The 27,862-nt window shown below is 38.9% G+C and overlaps 1 protein-coding gene across 1 annotated transcript; it reads right to left on the bottom strand.

The window, feature by feature from the left end:
- Positions 1–20: 20 nt before the first annotated feature.
- Positions 21–26,800, bottom strand: mtbp (MDM2 binding protein). The gene is made up of 23 exons (XM_053326364.1): positions 26,716–26,800; positions 25,560–25,640; positions 25,374–25,447; positions 25,004–25,152; positions 24,617–24,675; positions 23,792–23,936; positions 23,380–23,494; positions 18,376–18,492; positions 14,348–14,442; positions 13,901–13,967; positions 13,495–13,612; positions 12,899–13,072; positions 10,830–10,943; positions 8,567–8,719; positions 6,128–6,221; positions 5,887–6,045; positions 5,113–5,208; positions 4,416–4,679; positions 4,132–4,289; positions 3,884–3,990; positions 1,477–1,590; positions 1,032–1,097; positions 21–88 (listed from the first exon to the last, which is right to left on the bottom strand). The coding sequence occupies exons 1-23, from the start codon at positions 26,780–26,782 to the stop codon at positions 50–52; spliced, it is 2,625 nt and encodes an 874-aa protein (XP_053182339.1). The 5' UTR covers positions 26,783–26,800; the 3' UTR covers positions 21–49.
- Positions 26,801–27,862: the final 1,062 nt, after the last annotated feature.

Here is a 27,862-nt window from a genome sequence, read left to right as displayed (position 1 = left end):
TTTTTTCTTAGTTTTGTTGTTTTTTTCCACTTCATCTTCAGGTTCATTTTCATTTCTTTGAGGACTTCTCCAGCACCCAGTCAATGACCTACAATAACAGGAGAAATGATGTTATTAAAAAGTGAATTTGAAGTCTCATGCTGTAGAATAGAGATACATCAAACTGAGAATCATTTATATTTGGTTCAGCACAGGCCTAAAGCCAAGATGTGAACGCAGCCCTTACCTAAGGCTTTTCAGACCCGACTTAAGCCGCCTCATCCCACAGAATTTGAGACCATTTCTGACCCACAACGGCTCTATTTGTTTTTACTATAAATATCAGTTTTCCTTCAAAGACAAAGTTATAGGCTTTTCACACATAAATATGGCACAATCTCCCACTAGCACAAAACATACAGCTTAAATACAATTTATTCCATCTGATCAGCTATAAGTTTAATAGCAATTACACACACTGCATTCAACTACCAGCATGAAACTATCATATCAAAATAATACATGATCTATCTTACCTGGAAGCAGACCAAGTTCACCTTTTCTGAATACAAGTCAGATGAACATGTCTTATCAGTCAAAATACCTTTCCATGCTGAACTTGACAGTCCGAAAGGTTTGAGGAGAACAGAACTTTGTACATGTGATCACAATGCTCTTTAAGGTGGCGTTGTGGAGGAAGGATGAAGGATTTTATCCGTTTTCGCAATGACGTCAAAATATTGCCATAATGCAATGGCCTTCTCCAAGTCACTTGGGATTTTAAGAAGCTCTTCTGGTTTATTTAATCTATTACTGACCACTAGTTTGCCACGCTGCTAACATATTGGCTTTGCTTTGTTTATCTTCCCACTTCAGAGAGGGCAGAGTGTATCCGTTTTCAATATATGACTCGCATCGATGCAGACGATTGGAAGTGGGTGAAAGACAGTGATTATGAAGTAACATTTGAAAATAGTCTGACCTGAGCTCAACCTGACACATCCCGTTGTCGGGACCTGTCAGGATGCTCAACTCTAGTTAGGTGGCATTACCTGTTTCACATTGCTGTCAGCTGCCTTCTTCATCTCATCATGCAGACCCCGAGATGTCTTCAGATCCTGAGATCAAACAACAAAGAGGAGGATCACTCATTTTGACACATTAAGGTATATCCACATGGGCTTTAGAACACTGAAGTGACTGCTGAACTTTTAATTTAACTGGGGAAAGGAGTTAGAACAAAGTGGGAAAAAAAAGAGTCAAGTATATAAGATGCAGTACCGTATTTAGAAATTTGATGAAAATGTCTAGAATTGGGAAAAAAACATCTTCACAAGGCAGTGGTTTCTTCAAACTGTTCCTATGAAGCTGCTGATTTGCTCCAAGAATACAAACAAGCACTACATTTGGTCATAATTACAAGCCATACAAATAAATACAACTTCACTGTCAAAGAGAGGACAGTGCTGACTGTGTGTGGGCAGTAAAAAGACTAACCTTGAGATAGAATTTTGAGATATCAAACAGTCTTTTGCTGCAGGCCTCAAAGCATTTATGCTCGACAGTGATCCCGTGGTGCTTGAGTGTTTTAGCTACGACCTCCTGCAGCATCTGTGGACACAAAAGACATACATGCACACAGTTGTATCATTCAGCACAGTAGTGAAAACATCTACTTCTGTTTATTCCCTTAACACTTTACGGCAGCCCGGCTCAGAGAAACTAATTTTAGCAAGGCTACGTTTTTGAAAGGAAGAAATGTCAAAATATCTTGTCCTTGCACAGAACCGCAACCCTTTACATTCACAGTATGAGTTCTCAAGTACAAACATACTATATTTCATTGGTAGCGTCAACCGCTAAAACACATTCCTGAAATAAATAGATCTGCCTTTAATCTTGTCACAGCGAGGGAGCGCCATAAATTATTGTGAGGAATCATTGGTGCCATTCAGTCTCACAAGGAGCGGAAAGGCAGCTTTTAATCTCTGTCCTGAATAAACTGCTATCATTATTTCTGAATCGTGCCAACTGTTCTTTCCTATACTTGGGTTTGGATGATAAGCCTGTTTGCATAGTAATCAGAAATCAGAACAAGTCAAGGTCGGGATGCAGACTGCGAGTCGGCATGGGACAGAGGGAAGGGTGTGCAGGTGTTACTGTGTGTGTCCATGTATGTGTTTCTGTGTTTACATATACTGTACATAGAGTGACTGAGTGTGTGTGTGTGTGTGTGTGTGTGTGTGTGTGTGTGTGTGTGTGTGTGTGGTAGAGGCAAGCAGCAGGCCATATGATACTAGTACTGTGATCAAAGCATTTCTGCAACAAAATTATGATGCAGCCCAAATATTCACAGGAATAACATGCAAAACACAGATCACTGATCAGTGAAATGTTATTGTGAATTACTAATTTGCAGTGAGATGAAATGCAGTAGTATGCCTTCATGGTCACTGTCCAGTATCAAAGTGTCTCCAAAGCAGAGACTTAAACCCAAATGACTCCCAGAATATACTGTATTGGTCCTGACTGAGTAACCTAACCTCTATAGGCATCCTGCTTTATTTTCTGTGCAATGTTACATAGATTGAAAACTTTTCTTTTTTAAACTTCTCTCAGGATAAAGTGACCTTTCTCACCTCAGAGCAAGATGTCAGTTTGACACTCAAAAGAACTATCACTGAGGCTCAAATAACCTCTGGGAAACCTGCTGTGTCATGAAACAAATTTATGACACCCGACTGGGACGCTCAAACATTCTTTCTATTGATTCGAATTAAGAGAACACAGGAGGAACACAGACACAAAGGATTAACAAAACTTTACCAGTAAAAAAGACTTTTTTAGGTTTTTAAGGTTTGAAATAAGATTACACATCCCATTAAGTCAGTTTTGTGATAAAACAATCCTGCTATCATTTCACTTCCTGCCTCTTCTTCTCTCTGACACACAGACACACCTCTGTTTCTCACTCTTCACCTTGATGTGCACTTAGATAAGACATCTGCCAGACTAGTAATAAATAATCATTTACTATACTGTATATAAATATGGATGTCATGACATCTCGCCAAAAGTGAAGCCAAAATACTCTGATCACTCCGCAATGGTTGGCTGCAGTATAGGTCATAAGTCCCGCCCCCTCTCTCCGTTAGCGGATGGGACATGAGCCAAATTAAAAAACACACACATCATGTACATTTCCCCCAAAGATGATTTCTGTCAATTTAGGTCGTTATCACACTGATTTTTGTTCAAGTGCTAATTTTGTTTTTTCATTAATTATTTGACAATGTAAAAAAGTGGTGTGATGTCCTGACTGACAGTTGTGACACCCGCTCTCAAACCTCTGTCAGGCAGTGGGACAGCTGAGGCGAGCGTGTCCTGCAGACCAGCGTCCCACATTCCAATTCTATTGCGCAAAACATTGTGTTTAAAATGCACAAGGGCCAATTAAAAATATGCACAAGAAAAAATTATTCTCGTTTACGCATTCGTCACAGACATCTTTTTTTTTTTTTTACATACAATAAACAAAAAGAAAAGAAGAAAACTCTTCTTATCACTGGCATCAGCTTATTTTCTTTGGTATTATTTATAAAAGGCATTTGTCCAAATGCTGTCTGTGTGCAGGTCTGCAGCTGTCTGCCTTTGTTTTGAAGTATGAATGAAGCTTAAATGTTCATTCTCCATGTAAACGTCTGTGTTAGGAACGGTGTCCATGAAAAGCCCAAACAGTTGGGTGAGAATGAGGTCTTGTCTTCCAGGTGACAGTTATCTATAATAATATTTCTATTTCACAATTTTTAAATTTAAATGACTCACTATCTGTTAGGTAACAATATTAACTTCAATTTTTTTTTTTTTAAAGCACATCATTCCTTGTAAACTAAAACACACTCACCCTGTTGTGTTTCTGGGAACGGGATTCCTTGGAATATTTGTCCTCTGGTTGCCCATGATGTGTCTGTTGGGGTTTGGGTTTGTCAACAGAGGAGTGATTCACCAAACCTGGATGTCAGGGAAATTAGCCATAAAACAAAGCAAATTTTAATAATTAAAATAAACTAAATAAACAGCCCCATCATGACTCACACTTAGTGTTAAGCAGGAATTAAACTTCCTTTAGAGGTTTGGGTTGTTTTATTTTACCTGAGGTTGTCTGTCTTGTTGCTGAAGAGGAAATGGAGGAGGTTGATGTGGACTGGGATCTACTTGGCTGCTGCCGTAGAGACCTGATGGCAGGGTGTGTCCCACTGCTGCCACTGCTCTGTGAACAGAGGGAGTCGCTGCTCTCCGACTTCACCAGTCTGAGTCATTCAGACAAACAGATAAAGACACAATCACAGAAACATTGAATATTTTCATAGTCATTTTGAAGTCATTTTGGATATTTGTGCATAAGGAATAGACAGACAGTACAGTACACTTCATACCTTTTACGAGAATAACCTCCAATAATGTCCGTATCCCACGACCTGCGTTTGAGTCGTGCAACGTCAGCATTCTGTAGAGTCTCTCCATCAGGTACACTTCCTGGTTCTGAGATCACAGCAGGGGAGGGGGCGGGGCTGAGAGCAAAGGGGAGGGCACTGGGCTCCTTGGAGCAGGTAGTTTGGGTTTCGTAGCGAATCAGACGGGATTGGAGCCGTACAAAAGCCTGGTCCCGGTCCAAGGAGCGCTGGTTGTCCAGGCAGTACCTTTATCAACAAATATAACAATATGCAATTAAGTAATTGCATTAACAATTACTGATTAAGTCATGGAGACTATGTCGTAGTTACAGTCCGGGCTCCCACTGGCTGACTAAAGCCAAAACATGGAACCACCACCTCACTACGAAACACACAGAAGTTAGTATGACAACACCATATATGTCTGGATAAAGCTAGTAGACTTTGTGCAGGTAATTGCTCATGAAATATTTTGTATGTAAATGTAATATTAAGAATATTTATGAAATAATGGAAATATCAAGGTGAGCTGGTTCTCCTTTTTCTTACCTAAATGTAATTATCAGTAATATCTATACTTTTCTGCTTTCTTTGAGCTTTTCAAATTGTTCACCATACTAAACTTCACTGTTGTTGTATTCTGAAGGTACATGAATAGCTGTAGTCTGTGCAAACTTACTCTATGCCGTGGTAATGGGAGGTTGAGGCCTTGCTGAAGGGCATCTGGCTGAGCTTCCTGGGAGACACATCGGCTGACAACTGAAACACATTGACACTGAACAGAAAGAGAAATGTGGGATAACATAATAAGTTGGGGTGGGATAGAGACAAAGAGAGAAAGAGAGAAAGAGAAACAAATACTTTGTTGTAAAAAGGTAGGTTTTGCTCATCAATTTAATGTTCTCTTCATTAAACAAAGAGATCCGATTTCACTAATTGACAGAACACAGACTGAAATTGGCCTGACAAAATTTTTATTAGCACTAATTGATGACTCTTCTGCTGCAGAATAATGTTGTCCCTCCCTCCCAACTCATTCATTTTCCTAGAAATGTGGTAAGCTCACTGAAGAAGGCTAATGATCGTAATCAAATCCTCATTATGGGCTCAACTGTTTGCCATTGAGAATCATCTCAGAAACAAACTCTTAAACTAGACAGACACTCTTTACGTGCCTATAGTATGTGTATGTTCATTTGTAAATCTGGAAAGGTACTAAAGCTCTTCCTATACTGTCTGAGGAGGTCTGTCTGTAAATGTGTAGAGGTACTAAACACGTGGCTGTCTCTGTCTATACAGTTTGTCTATTTATATATATATGTCTCTTTATGTCTGAGATGTGAAAGCTATCTATATTGATTTAAAAGCAGTCAATACTCACTGTAGCCAGATATTTCAAATTTGACATCAGTGTTTCACTCATTATGTACCTAGAAATAATGGCTGAACCTACCCTCTATTGACAGCCAGTGGTTGTAGCTCCCCACTCGGCATGCCATCAGATGTGAAGTGTTTTAGAAGCTCTTTGGCATCAAGTAGAGCAGAGGAGCCCTTCTGACTGTCTTTGGGACCCAGCAGGCTGTCACTGGAGCCTGAACCTAACAGCCCAAACCTAGGACACAACAAATAGACCAAATGAATACATAAATAATACACAGTTGTTAAAACATTACCCCCAAGTAAGTCTCATTTACCTCCTCTTCTGTCGTCTCCTCTGAAGGTTTTCTATGTTGTGGAGGACGCTCCTCTCAGGCCAATCAGATGGCTGGTGCGAAATGGTGTGAAAACCTATTATCAGAAAACAAGTCTTAGTTTTTCTCATCATTTAATATGAAAATTTACTTAAGAAGGAGGCAGCATCTTTCAGTATGTGCCCACCCAAGCGTTTCTGTTTGCTTGCAATTCAGCGATTGAAAATATGAAAAATTTAATGATGTGTTTGTTTTCTTTCTCTACTTCAAAAACATTATTTATTGACTTCTAGATCTGAACAAAAATAGCCTTAATTGTGCATGTAACGCTTCAGCTGTCTGATATTGACATGACTAAATATTTTTTCTAATCTTTTGGAGCTGTGTGCAAATTGTGAACTCCATTACCCCCACTGCAGTATAACTAAAGGAGGAGGTGTGGCTTGGCTCCTGAGCTGGAGTGCTCAGTAACTGATATCATGAAAAAGATGGGAGTTATCAATCATTTTAAAATGATGATGAATGTCTATTAACAGCACTTTTAAAAGAAAAGAAATAGAGTTAACCTCTGCTGTGGAAAATCAGTGGGGCATTATATTGGTAGCATTGTATTTTAGAGCAGTAGGATAACTACACTGACCATTATAAGCATTTTATAAAAGCCACAGCAGATCTATGGAGCAATAATAAATAAACAGCCCCACAGTGGCCTGTTTGTGCATATATACTATACTGTAGGCATGATGTACTATATGATGGTTTGCAGTAGTTATCAGAATTTTCACTTGAGCCTGGTCAACACGCTAAACTCTTGGCAAAAGGGATCCTGAAACATGAAATGTCTGCATCCAAGATATCACCAACTCTGCATTTTTCTTGCATTTGGGGAGAAACTTTGCACGTTATCTCAAGAAGGACAGGGCTGCAATAAACCTGGATACAGCACGATCAGTGATGAGATGATGGAGATTCATAAAAAGCAGTAGGGTCATAAGTGTGTTATATGAGGACAGTGAAGTTCCCCTCCTGCAATTTGACAGTCCACACAGTCATTCACACCTTTGGGCGATGCAGATGCAAGAGACATATGCTTTGCATATGCTTTGTGTGAGATCCAGGATGGTTAAATATGTATGGTGTAGAGCATGAAATAGGAGGGATACACACAAAAAAACATTTTAGACAACTAGACAAGTTCACGGTTTTGTTGGTAATGGTTTTGTCTTAAACCTGCTCTGAAAATGTCTCCATCTAATATCACTGATAATTACTCAATAAACTTTATGATGGTGGATGTTGTGCAGAGACACAGAAAATAATTGACAAATAATTCCACAGCATTTACGACATAAACTGCTTGATATGCAGGAATGTAAGCCCCGCAGCTGCATCAGCGTCGACTGGTCACATTTAGGTCTATCAGCAGGCTGGGACATGTTTTATTGCTTACAATTTATTTGCACATTACAGTATTGACTGGCATTGTTTCCCAATACTGTTATCCTGTGAATGTGCATGTAGTGAACATTGTGATGTCACAAGTTCTGTATTGTCCTGTATTTCTAGTTTCTGTTTTTACTGTTCCCCTCTGTTTATCTTTGGATAGGTTGAATAATTTGGTGTTTCTTCACAGGTATTAGTTGAATAGAGTTATTATATAAGACTGAATTTTTCTGGTGTCCCTTTGATATTAGACTCATTCTATATTCACTTCTCAAAAGTGACTCATTTCATCAATACCAAATGAACTATTATTTAATAAACAATATTAAGTATTTGAGATCACAGGAGGATTTTGGAAGGAGGTAATTGGTGTGTTCATGTGCACATATTCAGGAACAGACTGACCAGCCTAACACATTTCCACTATGTGTGCATCTATCTTGGAATGGATGGGAAAATAACGTTGGCTTATTTCTAGGTGTATGACGAGATCGAGACGAGGAGAGATGTTGACTATATTTTTAAGAAAATCTCAATGAGGAAATACATGACATGTTTTTTTATTTGAAATTCACAAAATGGAAATTGAATTGAAATGTTTTAACTACGGTAATCATCTTGTAATGAATCACTTTAAGTTCTACTTTATAAATATATAATTATCATATGCAGTATGCAGCATTGTAAAAGGTTTCCCCATATAGATATTTTATAGATGGATAATTTTGGTATTTATGGAAACAACAAGCATAAATACAAAAGTTAGATACAACCACAAATACCAAAAAGTAAATTATAAAGAGTAGGAAAAAATTCTAATATATAAATATAGATTAAATAAAGTATACAATTATCAAAAATATAATATATTGCTAATAAAAAAACACAGAAATAAAAGTAAATTGCACAAATCCCGTATCGCATAAATGCACAAGTAGTCTCGCAAGATCTCGTCACACCCCTACTTATTTCTGTTTCTTTCAAAGGCTCATGCTGTACCTGAGTTCTTGGTGGCCAAGCTCTCCTGGTCGTCTGTCAGACAGGAGGCGGCAGAGGGCAGAGTGGAGTCAATCATCTTCAGATACTGCTCCCTGGCCAGACTCAGAATGGTCTTAAGGTCATTGACAGGTACTGAGGTATCTTCTTTCTGTCCTGGACACACAAACAGATGCTGGTTTTCATTTATGTACATTTCAGATTTAGTTTATGGCTCTCTGGTAAACTTGCATTTGGTGGTGGATTCTTGGCATCTATGTTCTTGTTAAATAATAAGTAAATTGATGCTTGATTCTCCTCCAAAAGCTACACGTGTTCCTTTGGTTAGTTTTATTTCAAAGCTGCACTTGGCAATTATACATGTTGGTAGAATCATGCAAAGCAAAACAGCAAAGCAATAGCTGGACAATATGCAACACATTTAAATCCCAAGTGTCAAAGGTTGGCAGATGAAATTATATAGTGAATATTTGTCTTTCTTTCTATCTATAAAAGGAACACTTAAATTAATCTGAATGAGCTTCATAAATACAAACTTCATTATTGTCACAGTAAATACATCTGCACTCACATGCATCAGCTTGCATACTTATCACATACTCATCACATACATGCAGAGCCAGAGAATGAAGACAAAAATACAAACTCGTGCAACTTATAAGGACTTGACTTTCCCAATTTAATGCCAAGTCAGAATGCACTGCAATCATTTTCAGTTAGGCCTATGGTCTGTCAGGACTCTTCATTCTGCTCACAGCCTTTTCACAGAATAGTCCTATTGCTTTTCCTCAAGTCTGAAGAATTTCTCTGAATTTTCTTTAATCTGGCTCCACTCCGCTGGCGTGTCACTATCTTTGCCAGCCAAAAGAACATTATGTGTCTGTTAAATAATGATATTTCAACAGAGGTCTTTCTATGCACCAGCCTGTGCTGTGAGCTAAAGAGAGCCGAGAATTCAAACAGATGACAGTTCAGGAGGGGTCAAGCAGCCACTGATCAGTGTCTTTTGTCCATTTGGCTTTGTCTGAGGTATATATGTTCATATTAAAGAGTAACTGAATTTATTTTAAGAGCCAATACTGAGGACACATTCCAGGCAGTTTAATGTATTATTTATTATAAGAAGTGCGAATCTTTGGCAAGCTCATGATTCAATTCAGATTGATTCTCGATTCAAAACTGATTCTTGACTGAATGAATACAAAAGGGAGCACAATTTCTTTTCTTTTTAGGTACTGTGTGGCATATAATTCACATTCAGTGTCCTTATTCCACCGAAATACAATATGAAACATAACTGGCAATTACTACAATAAAATATATATTTGGATATTGTATATAAAATGTTGCCATTTAAACTAATGAAACCAGTGTACTGTACTTACCAACTGTTAAATGTGTGGACATTTCTCAACTTTAAGATGCATTGCAATGTGGACGTGAAAAATTTATTCATTATTTATTTATAAATATCAAAAAACTATTTTCTAAATTTTTGGTGTATTTGATAACCAGACCTTGACAACTGATTTAATATTAAACCATGGTTTGTACATTAAGATGATGAGACGGTGAGAAAGAGCTAATTACAGGGGAGTGTGGTGCACATTTGTGCCAGCAGCCATCTTAAAAGGTCAGGAAAGGGTTAGCTACAGTGCATGAAGCCAACACATCCCTTTCAAATAATTCCCATTATACTGTATAAATGACTGCTGAACCTCTGGCGGCACCTGCAGTGGGCTGCTCCCACAGGTTTGTGTGTGCACCTATCTTTAAGTCAACATCAAGTGAAAAATACCTCTTAATAAAAACTGTCAAAGTTCCTAACAATGAGACACACAGCAGGGATTAGACAGGTTAAAAATTCACAAAAATCTGTACTCCTTTCTCATAAAAGCTCCAAATCCTTTCATTCCTTAACTATTCTGTAAGAGGTCGCTTCCCCATTCTGCTTGGGTGCAAAATATTTTGATTGACATATCTTAGTGAGCTTAAGGTGACGTGCAGGGGTCTTGTCTCTGTCATTATCATGCATTAGCATGCAAGCAATTAATAACACCACAATGGTATCTCCAAAATACAACAGAAATGGTGATGGCAATAGTTCAACTGCTACAGTGTACAATCATTTGCTGCAGTAGTGTTTAACGGGTACATCCCCTCCCCACCCCATCCCTGCCCCAACCCCCCCGCCTGGACATCTATATATATTCTGAGATTGCTCTTCCATCTCACAAGCTCTTTAAATCCAGCATCCAGCACTTACTGAGATATTCTTTGAGTACCAGCGTCTGGACTTGGGTCACCTTCGACTCTCTCTTCAGCAGGCTGTCTCCTTGGAGACAGGGCAGGGGGCGAAGGATGCTGCCCATAACTCCTCCTGGTTTTAGACAGAGAAGTAGAGAATGAAAGAAAAAAAAGAAGAAAGATAAGATGATTCACAAACCAACTCAACTGTGAATTGTCTGGGATGAACCTTTGTAGAAGGAACATTTATACTCCTCCCCCACTGGGGCAGTAAACACTTAGTTAATGAGTTGATAAAAATGCTATCCCTTTGCTGCTGTTCAGGTGCAACAAACGTTAAGTATGCATTTTTGATTTTTAGTGAAAACTCTTATAGTGTTGCTCTGCATTTAAAAGGTATTTTAAAGATGTCTCATGGAGGTTTCATAAAATGTTAACAGTAGCTATACCTTGGGAGACATTAGGTGTTCTGAATATCATATACAGCCCAAGAACTGACAAAGATGTTCATCAGTAAAGAACCTTTTAGTTCACATGTCCCCACAAAGTATTCAGTCCACAGAATCCCCCATTCATTAATACATGCACCATGTTCCTCATCATCACCTTTCATTCCTCATTCTCCTTCTGTCCTGGCTTCTTTACATAAGTGTTCTTATGGCACTTTAGCCACAGTGATGAGGAAATTCTTAACAGAATATAATGACTTGCCTGAAAAGAGGATTCATAACAGTACTGTGACAGAGGAGGGTGGGTGATGAAGTATAATACCATTAGTTATTGTAGCATAGGCAAGCACTTAAAATCCAGATTGTCCCATTGTCCCAGTGATAATAAAAATAGTGTTGTGTTCCTGGGGCATAAATATATGATATAACATTAGAGCAACTTATCATCGTTTATGTGTCATATAATTTAATTGATAGGTAGCCAAATTAAAAAAATGTGAGTTGGCATCGGCATGAGCTCTACGTTATGTCACACAACTGCTTACACACACAAGATCAATTATTTTTCAATACCAATTATGCAAAGTTTGCACTTGACAAGTTTGACTCGGGAGTACAAAACTCAGTTCTGCATTTTGGCAAAGTGGAACAGCAGCGAACCTGCTGACAGCAAGAGCTCAGCTTCAAGACCAGTACTTGACTGCACTGTAACAAAATAATTACATAACAACATTTTTTCCTATAAAAAAAAAAAAAAAAAAGAATAACCTCACTGGCAGAGAGAAGCAGTAAATGATGTTAGTCAGTTCAGTTGAATATATTTACATTTATTGAAATGTGGTTATTAGAGCCTCAAAGGAAGAGCTGTTTGCTCTGTCCAGTAAAAACATGAGGCTTTATTTTACATTCAGACAAACTCCAATTGTTAAATTTCATCCGTGAGACTAAAATGTATCTTCCAAAAGGAATTATATCATAGATCAAAATGCTACAGACATTAGAGCCTGCAGTAAATTACCAAAGAGCATCGGATCATGTTACCCCCAGGATGATGACAGATGTTGACTGGTAAATCAACTCAGGAGTCAGGCTGCTAGCAGCTGAGATGACCGGCTGGTCTCACCCGGCCAGCGGCTCAAAATAGATGTTATTTGGATAAAGTGGATAACCACATAGTTACTTTCTTGCCTGAAAAAACTGAAACTTAAACTGACTGATAAACTGATATATTAACTTACAGCAAAAATTATAAAAGACTGATGGATTTGGGGAGGGAGCAATAAGATAATATGAGATATATGAGATATATATATGAGAATGATTGAATGCATGAAAACAAAAAAGATTTTGGGGCAATGGCTAGGACAGTTGAAAAAAATAGACAGGCTGACAACAAATGACTGCTGGACAATTTTCAAACCTCCAAGTGTTGATAAAATACTAGAGTAATACTTAAACTGAGCACATCGGGAAAAATGCATTTCTTGTTTCTAGACATTATCCGTCTCTTTCTCACACAAACCGACAGGCCTAAGAGAGTCAAGCATTCAGCAAAAACTCAAAGTGACACTGCTAAACATTCACAGTGACAGCGATGCACGCACGCACACACCTCGATGAAGCTGACAAAATAATATACCTGATGATGAGCGTGACTTCTCTCTCAGCAAACCAGAGACTGTTGCCATGGCAGCCGCTCCGTTGATTTGACTGTCTGAGTACAACATCCTGACCTGGAGAGCCTGAACGTCATCTGAGCCCTGGACCAACAGGAAATAGTGAGCGCTCTCACCTTTGACCTCTACATCAGGCACTGCAGGGTGAGACAGCAATGAGACATTATATTAATAACAGAAACATATTGTACTGACTGGCTGTGTTATCTCCCATATGATTGTTATCTTATGTTGCTGTTTGTTTTGCTGCTGCAATTAAATATTTATGTCACCTTTCATATTACAATAATTTCATCCATTCAGTCTATTTAATATAGTATACACTTAACCCCGCTGTTCAATTCTTAGTTTTCCTCTCTTGCTATAGCATCAAGGGTACGATTATATCAGTTCTTCTTTTATCATGTTTTTCCAGCAGTGTTTTCCAAATTCATTCATTGCCTCTTCCGAGTCTGCTCCCCCAACGGAAAGATTCACTATTTCCCCATGGAAGATGATATGACTCATCATTGTTGTTGCCAAAGAGTCATCAGTTTAGCAAGGTAATGAAAGGACTTACCGGGTAAAGACTTTGGTCTCCTGGCTAGAGACTCTCTCCAGCGCTGGGAGCTGAGCTGGCTGGCAGGGGGCTGGGCAACGGGGGTGATTATACAGGACAGGCTGAACAACGCTCCAACCTGAAGATAAACACAAAAACACAGAAATAAAATGCATACAGTGCTTTAACTAAGGCACACACACACACACACACACACACACACACACACACACACACACACCTATCTAAATGAGATCTCACTGAATCTTCCATACAAGCCCTTTATGTCCATTTGAGTTTTTGAGTGAAATGTTTATGTAATTTCAAAAGCAATCATTTTGTGTACTTTACTTCACTGGAAATGAAGAGCTTTGTAGAGCTTTTCTCATTATTAGAGTTGATAAGAACCCCGCTTTGGGGAAGATACCTTTCCACGCAGTGACCTCAACTGGTCCAACAGAAGTTTAGCTTTAGCCGACTTCCCGGACAGACCTCTGTTGGTTGGTGGTGAAGGAACAATAAAATATTAAGGAGGTGAAGCAGCTTTTGAGACATACTTGAGCAGTAAATGCTACAATTTGAATTTTCAAATCTGTGTGTAAGGATAAAGATTCAAGAACATGTCCAGAATACGTAAAAATTATTCATTAAATTAACTATTAAACACAAGATGTCACTGAAAAGTAAAAGTCATGCTTGAATGTAAAGTTCATGTCTTAAACTCAGATTTGAGGTGAAAATATTATACATCATTTTCCAAAGTGAAGCTAAAGACAACCGAATGGAGGTAACAACAACCAAAGCACATTTTTGAGCAGAGAGACTTTAAGTTCTAAGTAACACCAACACACAGAGACACCATAGTGGAGGATACAGGTCAAACTGGGTGCTGGAGCTCAGGAAGCCAGGCAGGTCAGACAGATTAATCAACTGAACCAAGTCCATAACTGGTGCGTAGTAATGAAAGGCCTGCAAACACAGAGCAGAAAGAGACAGGATGAGCACGGAGTAAAAGAGTGAGAGAGAAAAGAGTTTCAAGAAAAGACAAAAAGGTGAGGAAACAAACCGTTGTGGTTAGCACACAAACCCCACTAGAACACATTTTTAAAACACAAACAAGATGGTTGGTGAGGCAACAGCTTCAGGAGTCTGAGATCATCCATCACCTCGAGAACTGGGGTTCAAGTCCCTAAAGTGAACTGAAGACCTGAAGTGTCCTTGAGCAAGACAATGAAATAGAGAGACAATAAAAGGAAAATGTGATTATTCTAGCCTCACAAATTTGAGGATTTGCTGCTTTTCTGCATTGACTTTCTTTGTAAATCATGTGATGCGATTTTTTTTTTTACATGTGAAAGCACAAACTGTATCAAAAATAATTTACATCAAAAACAAAAAAGAACTCAATAAAAAAAAAGAATTGCCTCCATACAAAACATCCTCTGCTTTCTTTCAGGAATTTATCCGTTAGGTACTTAAGACACTCTAACTCACATTTCAACAGTCTGCAGTTGTCCTACTTATCTAATGAGCTCATTATGTTATGAAGAAATCAATAAAATATAAATCATTTGTCACATAAAAAACAGGTCATTTACATATAAGGGAAATTACAAGAACAGCGAAGAAGCCTGAAATCCTGGTCTCATAATTTATTGATGTGGAACAAAAATCGAGGGGCCAGCCTATTCCTGACAGACTCCTATGGATTAAGAGAAAATGAAGATTTTAATGATCCCGGGTAAAATTCCTGGTTTTGCTGGCAAATTGGGAAAGTCTATTAATTCCATGTCCAATCAAATGAAGAGAATAATCCAGTTACCTGAAGATGAACCAAACACATCATGAAGTCCTCCAACATTTAGTTCAGTTCCATTGATGGACAGTGACCTTCATTCAAACTTCTTTTACACAAATGAATGTTTACTAACTTAACATTGTATTTTCTGTAGTAATCCAGCTTTGTATGGTTACTTTCAGAGTCCCCTTCTTCGACAGTGTATAAATATTAAATGAAATGCAGTTATTTCAAATTTACTTGAATAATGTTGTCCTCATTACTCACAACCACTTGAAATCATCATTTAATGTTTCAAAATGGCATTCATAACCTCAAATAATATGCATACTGTATCATGACTTGGATGATCCAGCATGTCATTTCTGCAAATGCCAGGTTTTGCAGATTACAGTCAATTATTACTTGTAGATAAATTGCTATAATCTTGTGCCATGTACATCCCCAGTTAATAGCTGAGCAGTGCAGACCAGCAAGTGATGTCTATTGTCTACTATATTTTATACTTGCCTGCAGGTTATTTCTAATGTCCTGTAGATTTCATAAACGTCACACTGAACAAAAACAAAGTGGCCTTCCTGCCCACTGAGGCTGAGCATAAGAGTGTGTTTGTAATTATCACGTCATTTGCCTCTGACAGCGAAGAAGTCTAACAGTTTTTGTCTGAGCACAGTTTAGGTGTGTGTGTATGTGTGTGTGTGTGTGTGTGTGCGTAAGTCATTATACATTCACTTTTCCCAGCAGTGTGGAGATGTGATGGTGTTATTGTCCTCTGAGTTGTTTTTTTAATGTGTGCCAAGACAATCACCGCCATCTGCTTCTCTGTTCAAGGGATCTGATGAGATCACATACATACACACACACTCACCATAACGTGAGCATCACATATACACACAAACGCACATTAACTACAGAAGTTTGCTACGTTATCTGAATAATGGGAACACACGACAACACAAACTCATACTTTTTGTACCCAGGCACAAACTCACAGAGCAGAAAATGGTTGAGATTGTGGAAAATTGTGGATTTCTTTAATGTGTACAAGACATCCTTTCAACAAAATGTCTTCGATGCTGATATTATTAAAGCTGATGCAACTCTTATGTGTTTGTGCATGTATGCATGTATGTATGTATGTGTGTGTGTGTGCACACACACACACACACACTTGTGCTGTAGAGCTCATATAAGACCATAACTTCCTGTGTGGTATTATTGTTATGGCTATTAGTACTCATCAGAAAACTATTACAGAACTATATTAAACCAACTGTTATAAAAGACCTTGTCTCACTCAAACTTTCTCTATGCGAATACACAGTTGTACATAACCACCAATGCATCAACACACAGAGTGTATCTTCTGTAGTCAGCAGTAAGTTGTATCACTTCTGCTCTTATAAAAAAGGTAGAAAGCCTTAGTGATGTCATTCTTCTCAAAGTTGGTGGTTATCAGAGTTCTTCCAATGTGATGATTTGCGACTTTTCTTGGTTTTACATAATTTTATATCAACTGAATATCTTTGGGTTTTTGAATGTTGGTCGGACAAAACAAGACGCATGGAGATGTTAAATTGGACTTTGGGAAACTGGGGTAGACATATTTCACTATTTTCTGATATTTTAAAGACCAAACAATTAATGGAGACAATAATTGGCAGATTTAACAAAAGCACCAAGCCACACAAAATCAGTTCAGTTATCCCTGATTTAAATTCAAATTAAGACAAAGGCTGAAGAAATGAATAGTTTTGATAAGGTTGTAGGAATACCTTAATGGCAGTGTTGTTGATGCATGGACACATTTAGCTGATATCTCACACTAGTTGCTCGCTGCCAGTGACTAACCCTTAGCGTCTCAAGCCAAAACAATTGAACAGTGAAAGATGGGAATACAAAATGAAGGCAAAAACACATAATATATATAAGGGCAGACAAAAGATGAGTGCAAACTCCATAAAGTAATATATGAAGCATATTTCCCACAATTGAATCTACATTCTAGTGCTGTTTTCTGGATAGGAGGTCATCAGAAGTACAAAAGGTTGACACTCAGTTGGCAGATAAAGTACATTTCTGATGATTCTTTTGTCACAGGTTCCTCAGTGTGATTAAAGGGCAACAAGGAAGTGACCCTTATGAACTTATCTTCTTCTAGCTACCAGTAATCATTAGGAGATGGGATTGTGTGCAGCTCATTCAACTCTTAAGATAGGAGAAAAGATGTGGGTTGAGCGAGGGTTAAAGGAACAGTTCATCCCGAAATGAAAAGTCACCCATTATGTTCTCAACTTCCTGTCAGTCAAACCTTCCCTGAAGTTTGTAGGAAACATGCAGACACGATTTCATCATAGGATTCTTAAAAGCGTCAGAAATTCAAAACCTCACCAAAAAAAAAAAAAAAAAGACATTCTTTAAACTAGATTTCTTCACTGACATTTTGGATAAAGTGCAGGCCCTGCAGCTTTCTGGCAGAAGACTCTGTTTGCTACTGTGGGCCAGCCGCTGGCTTGTTGGAGACCAAAGCTTCATCAGAGAGAAAGATAGAGAAAATAATGAGGTGAACATTGGACTTTCGAAACCACAATGCAATTGTTTGGCAACAAAACACATTAAATGAGGAGCTTGAGGTCTTTGGAGAAGTTAAATGAGATGCAGCTAGCTTGGTTCCACACTACTGAATCATTGCCCACATCCCAGATTTCTTCAGTGATTCAATTAGGCCTGTTGACTGCTGTTCCCCTCAACTGGAGAAACATTCAACCAATCAGAGTTTGGTAGGTAGGGTTAAAAATAGTAAAAAGAAAGCCACAAAAATGGGAACAAAAGTGGATGAGACTGATGCACCTGTAGAGGATGTTGTAAGTACACATACAGACGGAACAACTCTTAAATCTGAATATTTATTTGATTGTTTTGAAAAACAACAGCTATCACGTCATCCAAAAATAACGTCAGTTGGAAGGATAGATCACTTAGTACTGACTGGTTATGGTAAAACAAAACACAATATCCCCCACCCCAACAATCACTTGCTAACACTGAAACGAAATAAAAAACTAAATGTCATTTCAAGAGGTAGCACAGAGGTCAGAACTCACCTCAGAATGTAGTTTGTGGTCTGTTGTGGAGTGGAGAGCTTGGAAGAGACTGGACCTCGATATTTGATGCATGGGAGAGCGCAGAGAAAAGCCATCGAAACGTAGCTCCGACACATACTGAGGCAAACACACACACAGAGAGGAGAGAAAAGGTCATAGACTGTAGCTGTAAATGATTTTATGCTTTTTATTCAATCACACACAATCTCTCTCAGTCAAAACTAGTCTCATCACGTGTTTGTTCTCAAATAAAGTCAGAAAAATAGTCATAGTACACGTGCGTATACATTTTGGGAGGTACAGTGTGCAAAGTTTTCTCTGCCGTTACAGAATTTGTTATTTTGTATTTTTATTCCGGATGTGCACGTCTACTATATAACTTTTTCACACGTGCACATACTGACACATAGCACACACACATTAGCTGTTATGCTATGTATTATACAGCAGTAAAAGCGGTGATGGATGTTCTCCACGACAGGCAGGTTTTTATTCCTTTGGGAATTCTCCTTTGTTCCAACACTTCCCGACTGCGAGTGTTTTTTATTGCCTGACTGTTGGAGCCCACTAACTTCTGAAGGCAGTAACTTAGAAAAGGTCACTTTAGTGAAGTAGAAGCTGCCTGCTTGACTCAGCATAGCTTGAGTTCAACAGACAGAGCAGAGACGACTGGAGGAATCCCTGTTCAAGCATGCAATGGTAGCCAGTCGGCTGGTAAAATAATTCAGTTGTTTTATTGTAACCTACCTCAGGGTTGCCCTTATATGCTTTCAAGGCTAAATGAAAGCACTTCTGAAATGTCACATCATGTACAACAATCCCGACGAAGGCCAACCACACCACTTTCTCCGCTTCAAGCAGCTGAATATAGCTAGTAGTGATTGAATGGGAATTGGATTAATCTGTGTTCATGCTGCAGCCTCTCCTCTGCTCTCCTTGTCTCAGACACACACACACACACACACACACACACACACAATGAAGTGACATCATACTGTTACACACAGTAGCAACAAGCATAGCTGAAAGGAAAAGTAACACTGTGGCCGGAGTTAGTTCCAAAAAGGGAAGCAACTTCAGTAGTGTGGAAGTGGTTTGGTTACAAAAGAGCAGATGTACAACAAACCACAGTTATATGCAAGAGATGCACGAAGACTGTAACAACAAATCGGGGCAATACAAGCATCTTATTTTACTCTACCACCAGCTGAACAGAGCGTTTCTGCGTCTCCTCGCTTTGGTTTTCCAGTTTGTACTGGTGCCCCCAAGTGGACAAAAATAAATTACCATATATTATTGGGTCATTTAAATACTATATATTAGTTATTATTGGATCTTTGCTATCAAAATTGATCATTGATTGATTTATGAGCCTCATAAAAACAACAGTAAGCAACCCATTTGTGTGTCATTTTGAGTTTTGGTAAATGTTTCCTTATTTGACATTTTCTATAAAAAAACATAAAATGTAATTTTGGGGATTTTTCAAGACAAGCTGGGAATTAGAATTATAAAACTGAAACAAAGACTCTCAGTGAGATTAAAGACACCAACAGTATAAGACACAAAGAGAAACACTACGGCGAAACAGATTGCTGAATCTCCCCAGAGAACTGTTGAAAAATAGCACAAAATTGGCCAATTCTGTCCAAAGACAGAAACCACTGCACCTGCCATTGTTTCTCCTTAATGAGAAAGAAGTACAAGTGGGTGTGAAGTAATCTCCAGAGCGGCAACGAAAAATGCTGTCAACTCACCTCAGGCTTTTCACCTTGACACCAAAAGACATTATGTGTAGCTACTAGGAGGAAAGCGAGAAATAAAGTAGACTACATGGTCACATTTGATTGTTAAACCTAACACTGGAAAACAACAGCCTTTAATCTGCTGCTGTGACAGCCTGCACTCCTCTGAGGAAGCTTTACACAACATTTTGGAACGTGGTGGCAGGGATTTGCTCGCAGTCAGCAAAACAAGAGCATTAGTGAGGTCAGCCACTGATGTTGGGGTGATAAGGCCCTGCAATCCACTTCATCCCAAAGGTGTTGAATGGAGTTGTGATCAGGACTTTGTCCAGTTCTTATACACCAAGCTGGGAAAAACATTTCTCTGTGGCTCCATTTTTCTCTACATGGGCACTTAACTGGAAGAAGAGGGCTCAGACAAAATATGAGCCCCAGATCAATAAGGACAAAAGTATGTGATTATGTAGTGTAGTTTCAAAACGAAGTCCCTACTGAGAAGAATGAGTGTGAGTGAAGTTGTTCAAGCTAAATATTTCCAACTAATAACAATAATAATAATACATAGAAGCTAAGAGAAGGTGATGGAGAATAGAGGTTGCGCACCAGAAATGAAAAACAGCAAGGTACTTTGAGACTCTGATGTCTTGGAGGAGGGAGTGCCAGAGCCTGAGAGCTGTCATAGAGAAGTCTCTGTCCCAAACTTGTGAAAGTTGGACTTGGGGGTGGAGAGAAGGCCAGCAGAGGTGGATCTGAGGGCCAGAGAGAGTTGGTAGGGGGAGAAGAGCTCCATGAAATATGAGAGGGGTCAGATGGTGAAGGGCTTTGTGGGTGATGACCAGGATTTTGTAGTTGATCCGGTAGGAGACAGGAAGCCAACGGAGAGCCTTTAGGACTGGGGGGATTGTGGTGCCAGGATTTGTTGTGAGAAAGAAGTCGAGCGGCTGGGTTTTGGACCAGTTTGAGTTTGTCAATTGCCCTTGTACTGATGCTGTACAGGAGAGAATGAACCTAAACATACTTTTACATTTTCAAGTTCTATAAACAGCACTGTATCTGCATGTTAATACCACATTTGATGTCCCAGACAGAAATTGCCTGGGGCCTTCTACTTTGCCTGAGTCCAGAGGAATAATCAACTGGCTTCTGGGAGTGAGATCGGGTCAGAACAGGGCAAGGCTAGGTCGAGCTGGGTCGACTGTGAGAGCAATGCCAGCAAGGCAGAGCCATTTCCCATGACCCCTCAGTGACCTCCAGTGTTTCCTCTAGACTCATTCAGCAAAAGGGCAAGACTTATCCCCGAGTGAGTAAAAGATTCTCTCAATTTAAAAAGTAAATTAGAAAGAAATTTACCCTATAGCATTGCGTGCACTGCGTGAGTAATTTCATATTTTAAAAAAAAAGAAAAAGAAAAAAGGAAAGAACAAATACTAAGGCGTGAATCAGGCATCAGAACCAAGATTAGTCATGGTACAGAACTTTTTAAAAATGAGAGGAAATGCGTTTTTTGGGGATTTTTATACAATGTTTTTTTGAGCCCAGTGAGCTGTGAGTTTCAGCCTACAGCAAACAGTGTTCATAAAAACGCCCAGGGCAGAAATGTGGTGAGTTCAAAAGGTTCAACAGCTTTTTTCTCATGCCTTCTACTGTACTACTACAGAATATTCACACACAAATGCACATATACATAAAACTCAAACACAGAGTACATAAGACTAAAGATGCAATAATAACAGCTAATACCACATAAGCCTCACATAAACCTCTTTCCTTAATTGCTACTTTTAAATGAGCCCAGGCATACACACAAAATCCTCTACACAGGCTCTAAAACCATCATACATACAAAGATTCACGGGTTCATTCAGAAACATGCATCCATCCAAATTCTCCTCTCAACAGCTTTCATCCAAGAGTGTCTTAACCTTCTCGTAACAGACTAACAGCTTCATCATACTGCTGAGGCTTGCAAATATTGTACAAACACACACACAGACAGACAACTTCCTTGGAAATCCTTATTCTTCCTCTCTCTAATAAGCCAGACTTTTTGGCCCTCCAGAATCTTTAGTCATAAACATACGCTCTGCTATTTGTAACCATTACATTGCCAGGGTTTTCCATGCTTATCCAGCTCAAAGATCTTTGTATCATTGGCTGTCACCTTTGTTAAAAACTCAAACAGGTGTGTTGACAGAACAAAAAAAGCAGAACTCAACTATAAGAGCAGTGCAGCAGCCAGACAGTCTACAGTGTGCACACACTAGAGTTACCTTGTAGTTCATCTTCAAAAACAGTAGCAGTTGCAAACATGTTTTGGCTTAATGACTAAATAATCACCTTTGTGAGATGAACATGAAGTATACTGTGAACTTTCACACACAGCAGAGCAGAGCGATGAACTCCAGCATCAACAAACGAGACCGGCTGACCAACACACACTGAAGCATTAAACAACTTAAACCAACTCTGAGGTGAAAAAAATAACTCGGTGCTCAGTCTGCCTCACCTCAGAAACCCTGCGTCCGCTCTGCGTGTTGGACAGTAATGTCTTTCCCCACATTTAACATTGCAGCAAAGAGGTTGCTCTCCAATGCTGGAGACCTTAACAACAACACAGCAGAGCACTTCGCCTCCCCAGTTTGTTATTCTCATACAGGCAGGAGACTATAAGATGCTTTCAAATGAATTAATTAATTACTTAATGCAGTTAACTTTTCAAAATAAAAATGCTTTGGACCATTTATCTTAATAGCCAGTTATGTGTCATACTGTATTTCAGTGGATGGTTTGGCACACAGTATACTGGAGCAAGAGAATGAAAATAGTGCCCCGATTTTTTAACTCATTCGATAATCAATACTAAATCAAATCGGCACCCAGATATGGTGATAGCATCAAATTGGGAGGTAAGTATATTGTCCCAGGCCTATAAAATAAATACTGTTATTTGGCACAAATTTTATTTTTCATTTTTTGTTCCATCTTGGAAAAACATTTCAATTCCTATGAACATTTTTGTCTGTCAAATCATGATTTAAGAGTGCAACACTCTAAATTTGTGCATACAAACTGTGTACACCACATCACACCACACCACACATGTTCTCCAGCCTTTGCCACCTGTGTCTCAAAAAAATCCAGGAAAAACGCTGAGTGTTGTTTTTTTGTAAAATAAATTAAGCAAAAATAACTATATCATGAATGTATCCTGAAAAGCCCCCATTGTACCATACACTCCTCCATTATCAGATATCCTTACCTTCTTCTCTCTGATAACCAAGCCTCCCCTCCACAGTTCGCTGGGATCGATACAGCTGCCCAGGTCAGCAGGCTCCACCAGATGAGCGCTGAGATAGGATGCAGCTTTCTGCCACCTGAAACAAACAACAAAAAATGATCACTCACTGCGCAGCATGGGGGACCTTAGATAAGTTTTATTCATGATTATATAAATCAGGAATAAAAGTCCCAAAAGTCTCCAATTTGGCAGACGGGTTGGTACAGCAGCAACACACTGCTTAGAGTTTTATACAGTTGTTTTGCTGTCAACCGTTAGTAGTTGAATATAAATCTTGTTCAGAGAATTCATCCATTACTGTTAGTCGACACTTGGACTTGTTCATATTTACTCTTCTAACTCCCCCTTGTGGTCAGATTTCACAACTCCTCACCCAGTGCTGTGCTGCGTGACTACAGTGATCTTCGCTGCATGCCAGCAGCTCATGTGTTTGAGGGCTCCCAGCAGAGGCAGCAGGCATTTTAAAGCAGGAGACTGTTCAGCAGAGCCCAACACCAGTACATCCAACAGGGCTTTACCTGCAAGGGGGTGACAGACCAAACAGGAATTAATTATACATTTCTTTTCTTATTTTTTTTTACATACATTTCTCTATACAGTAGGACTTAATGACAAGATAGGTTGATTGATTGATAGTTTCTCAATTCTAAATATCAAAAACTTTGAGTAAGTAATGACTCCAGTGAGAGGAGAAAGCTTTGAATGTAAATTTATTTAAGTAAGTAAGTACAGTAAGCCACCTTAAGGCTGCAGCAGGCAGATTATCAAAACCTAATTGCTTGAAGCGGAGGAGTTTGGCTTCAGGAAAGAGGTATCCTTCATAATTGGCAGCTTTTGGCTTAGACAAAACTCTCGCTGGAAACACGATTTTGTGTCAGTAAACAGCGGCCCTATCAGTAAACTACACAGTTGTTGTTCTCGTTAATGCAAAATGGAGGAAACTGGGAGCCATGCTATACAGATAATTATAAACACCAAACCATCCGAGAAGTAATATGTGGAAGCACTGTGGATGAAATTGTGTGTTTAGATTCATTTGAATACATTTTATGTTAATTACCCTTCAGTAGAACAAGTTTTTTGAGAAAGCAACAGCTCTACTGAGGACAGTTAATACACAAATGATAAGATGTCTTGCAGTCACAAATTAAAGTATTGTGTGTAAGGGAAGTGAGTCCCGTGAACTGGTCAACTGTACCTGGAGGTGGAAGCTTGTCCGACAGTACTTGCAGTCCTTCTGCAGCTTCCTCCAACAGCCTGTTCAATAAAAACACACAGGTCAGACCAGAGGGAGTTTAGGCCCAATTGTAATTATTTGAGATACATGAATGATATCTTCTTCATGATATCTTTTATTTCATTTTTATATTTCTTATCATTTGCATCCTTCTTGTATTTAAACATGAATAAAAAAGTCAAATACAAAAATTAGAGGGACAGTAATATGTCTGACTTTATTATGTTCAGGTAAATATTAACTTCCAAACTCAGCAACTCACCTAAATGTTATCACATAACTTCAATGTCAATCATGAAAAAAAAAACATAGACTTATTTACAATAGAGAAAATAGTATGTGGCTCACTCAGTTAGTGCCAGCTCGTCAGCTTTTTGGCCTGATCCCTCTTGATTACTCAGAGAACTGAGACATAACTCCAAAGCAGTAGACTTTTCTTCTTCACTTTCATCTTTCTGATGGCTCGTCCCCAGCTCCTCCCAGTCTGAGCTGCAAAACTACAAACAAACATTTCTTATTCGATCTTGGTGATTAATATCATTGTATATGGTATCAGAAATATCCAGTCAATTCAAGACCCAATTAGGCAAACCCATTTACTGCATTATAAAAATGAATATGATTACTCTAGGCACACAGACACAAGACATATGCGCCCAGTTCTTTGTAACTTCAATAGCTTATGACAGAACAGTCATAAAACTTTGAACTGGCTTACCTGCGTCACTCTCTGGGAGGCCTGAACAGCGAAGTACCACCTCTGAACTGATGGGCTTCCACTAAGAGAACAAGCTAGGGAAAAATGCATGTTTAAATATAAGGGAAGTTGTGGAAAACAACAGTTGCTGTTGCTGCTGTGTGCTGGAAGTTAGAAAAAGGGAAAGAACATTGAGGCTCACTCCACCTGGGAATGCAGAGATCCCCTTGGCTGATTCCTGAGTTGAGATGTCAAGTGTGTCATATATGTGCTGCACTGACTCCAGACCTGTGAACAACGACAGTAGCTGTCAGGCATCACAACCAGACTGCTGGTTTGTATATTAACATTAAACATCAAAATAGAGCATCTTGTGCAGTGATGGAAAGTACATTTCCTTGACTATTTATGCTACTTTATTCTTCCACTCCACTACATTCCAGAGGGAAATATTGTACTTTCTAGTCCACTACATTTTATTTGACAGCATTAGTTGCTTTTCAGAAAAACATTGACACAATGGATAATATAACAAGCTTTAAAAATACAACACAACTTTTTTTTAATCTTCTTTCCTCTTCCATTAACCGTCTCATGACCCCTCAGATTTATCTGGTGACCCTTTGGAGGGGCATGACCCCTAGGTTGAGAACCACTGGACTAAATTAGCTTAATCTATATTAAGTAGTTGAAAATGGCCTCACCTCCAGCAGCTACAACAGTACCATGCAGCGTACACACTGACGCTTCAGTGTTAAAAATCTAATTATGTAGTATATAATAATATATCAGTCAAAGGGACCAAAACACTACCTTTACTGTAATACTTTAACTGCATCAAACTGATAATACTATTTTTACTTAAGTATGCTTTTTCATGCAAGACTTTTACTTGTAAAGGAGTATATTACACTTCTGTGTTGGTACTTTTACTGAAGTAAAGGATCTGAATACTTCTTCCATATCTGACCCTGTGTTAGCACAGGTAGACACCATAATCTCAGAAACAAAACAGTGTACGCTGCTAACATCTTTAATCCTTCCAAATACTATAAAGTAATTAGTTTTAACATGAACTACAAGCAACATTGTTTTTTCCTTCAAAATAAAGACATGTTGACTGGCTAACTGACAATAGTGTAAAAAGCACAGCAGTAACTTATCTATCTTTCAACAAAACTATCTTAAGAAATTACTTAAATTGCCTTTTATCTATTTATAATGTGTAAAAGTAACTACAGCATTCTTTATGAACCACTAGCTTAAAACAGCTAACGTTAGCTAGTTACCCTAACTAATTTACGCTTGGTATCATTGATAGCGCAGCAATTCTCTATGTTTCATTTAGGGAATAAAAACTTACATTTGTAGTCTTCTGGTCCGTCGTCGTCAGTTTGACAAAAAGCTACAACCAACACGTACCTGTCCATGTCGTGTTATCATTAGTTTGTATTACAAGATCCGCCCGTCAAATTTCCCACCAGTTCTTCTTCTTCTTCTACTACTGTATAATTTATTATGGTTGGCAACACTGTATACAGCGCGGTGCCGCCACCTACTGGACTGAGAGTGGATTACAATATGGACCTGTGCACCTGCGTCAGCTGCTACATCACTGCGATTTCTGCTCTCATCCCAATACGATGGAGACGAATGGAATTTCATTTGTGTGGGTTACATTAATTAATCAATTTCTTTAAAGATTTATTGTCACAAACACAGTCACTGTTACTCCCTGGACAATAGGTAGATTTCAATGTCAGCAGTTCTCATTGTAACTATAGTCTCTATAAAAGCTGTCTGCTGTGTAATAAGTAGATTATTCATACTAACTGGAACACAAGTTAACACTGTGATTTATAGATGTGTTAAATTTGTGATGTCTCATGAAGGCGGGGAGCCAGGTGTAAACAGTCAGGAGCTTTTTCGATGGGCGTGTGGAAACACTCCAAAGGATGACCAGAAGGCTGGACAGGAGGGTGGAAACAGTAGGGAAGACAAACAGGGCAGGCAGGAACACAAGAGTTGTGAGGACAAGATTACCACTGATATATCCTGATAAATCAGGCTGGATGTTAAGGTCAGTCTTCAACTTGTCTACCGCTGGCTCATCGAGTTTTACAAGCTGTGTGGAGAGGCTAGAGACAAACCAGCAGAGAAACAAGTTGGAGGCTAGTCAAGTTGTTTTGAATTATATAAATCACAAATGTTAGCCATTGTTCTACAGTCTGTACAACATAAGACACTCAATCGTGAGACTCCCAATTTGGATGAGGAAGATAATCACAGGAAGAGCAACAGAATTCATGGTTAAATGGGATTCAGGCTGAGGCCGGCCAAATAACTACTAAGCTGGCCAACTTTCATTTCAAGGGCCTGAGACAGAAAATCAGATGCGTACATTTTCTTGTATCTGTTTAACTTGTGATGTTCCAGGAAGATGTGGTGTTGATTCAAAAGCACAAATCAGAAGCAGAAATAGTAGGGCAATGTCTGGCCTGCCCTGACCA

Source organism: Scomber japonicus, chromosome 10, assembly GCF_027409825.1.
Source record: "Scomber japonicus isolate fScoJap1 chromosome 10, fScoJap1.pri, whole genome shotgun sequence".
Lineage (NCBI taxonomy): Eukaryota > Metazoa > Chordata > Actinopteri > Scombriformes > Scombridae > Scomber > Scomber japonicus.
This window is presented reverse-complemented; position numbering and strand designations above follow the sequence as displayed.

What these genes read in the sequence shown, in the direction of transcription:
- mtbp (XM_053326364.1), bottom strand. Translation starts at nt 26,782, where the DNA reads ATGGACAGGTACGTGTTGGTTGTAGCTTTTTGTCAAACTGACGACGAC. An exon ending in GACGAGCTGGCACTAACTGA is followed by an intron (nt 24,676 to 25,003) that starts GTGAGCCACATA and finishes TTTATTGAACAG; the next exon opens with GCTGTTGGAGGAAGCTGCAG. An exon ending in ACCACAAACTACATTCTGAG is followed by an intron (nt 14,443 to 18,375) that starts GTGAGTTCTGAC and finishes CTGTGTTTGCAG; the next exon opens with GCCTTTCATTACTACGCACC.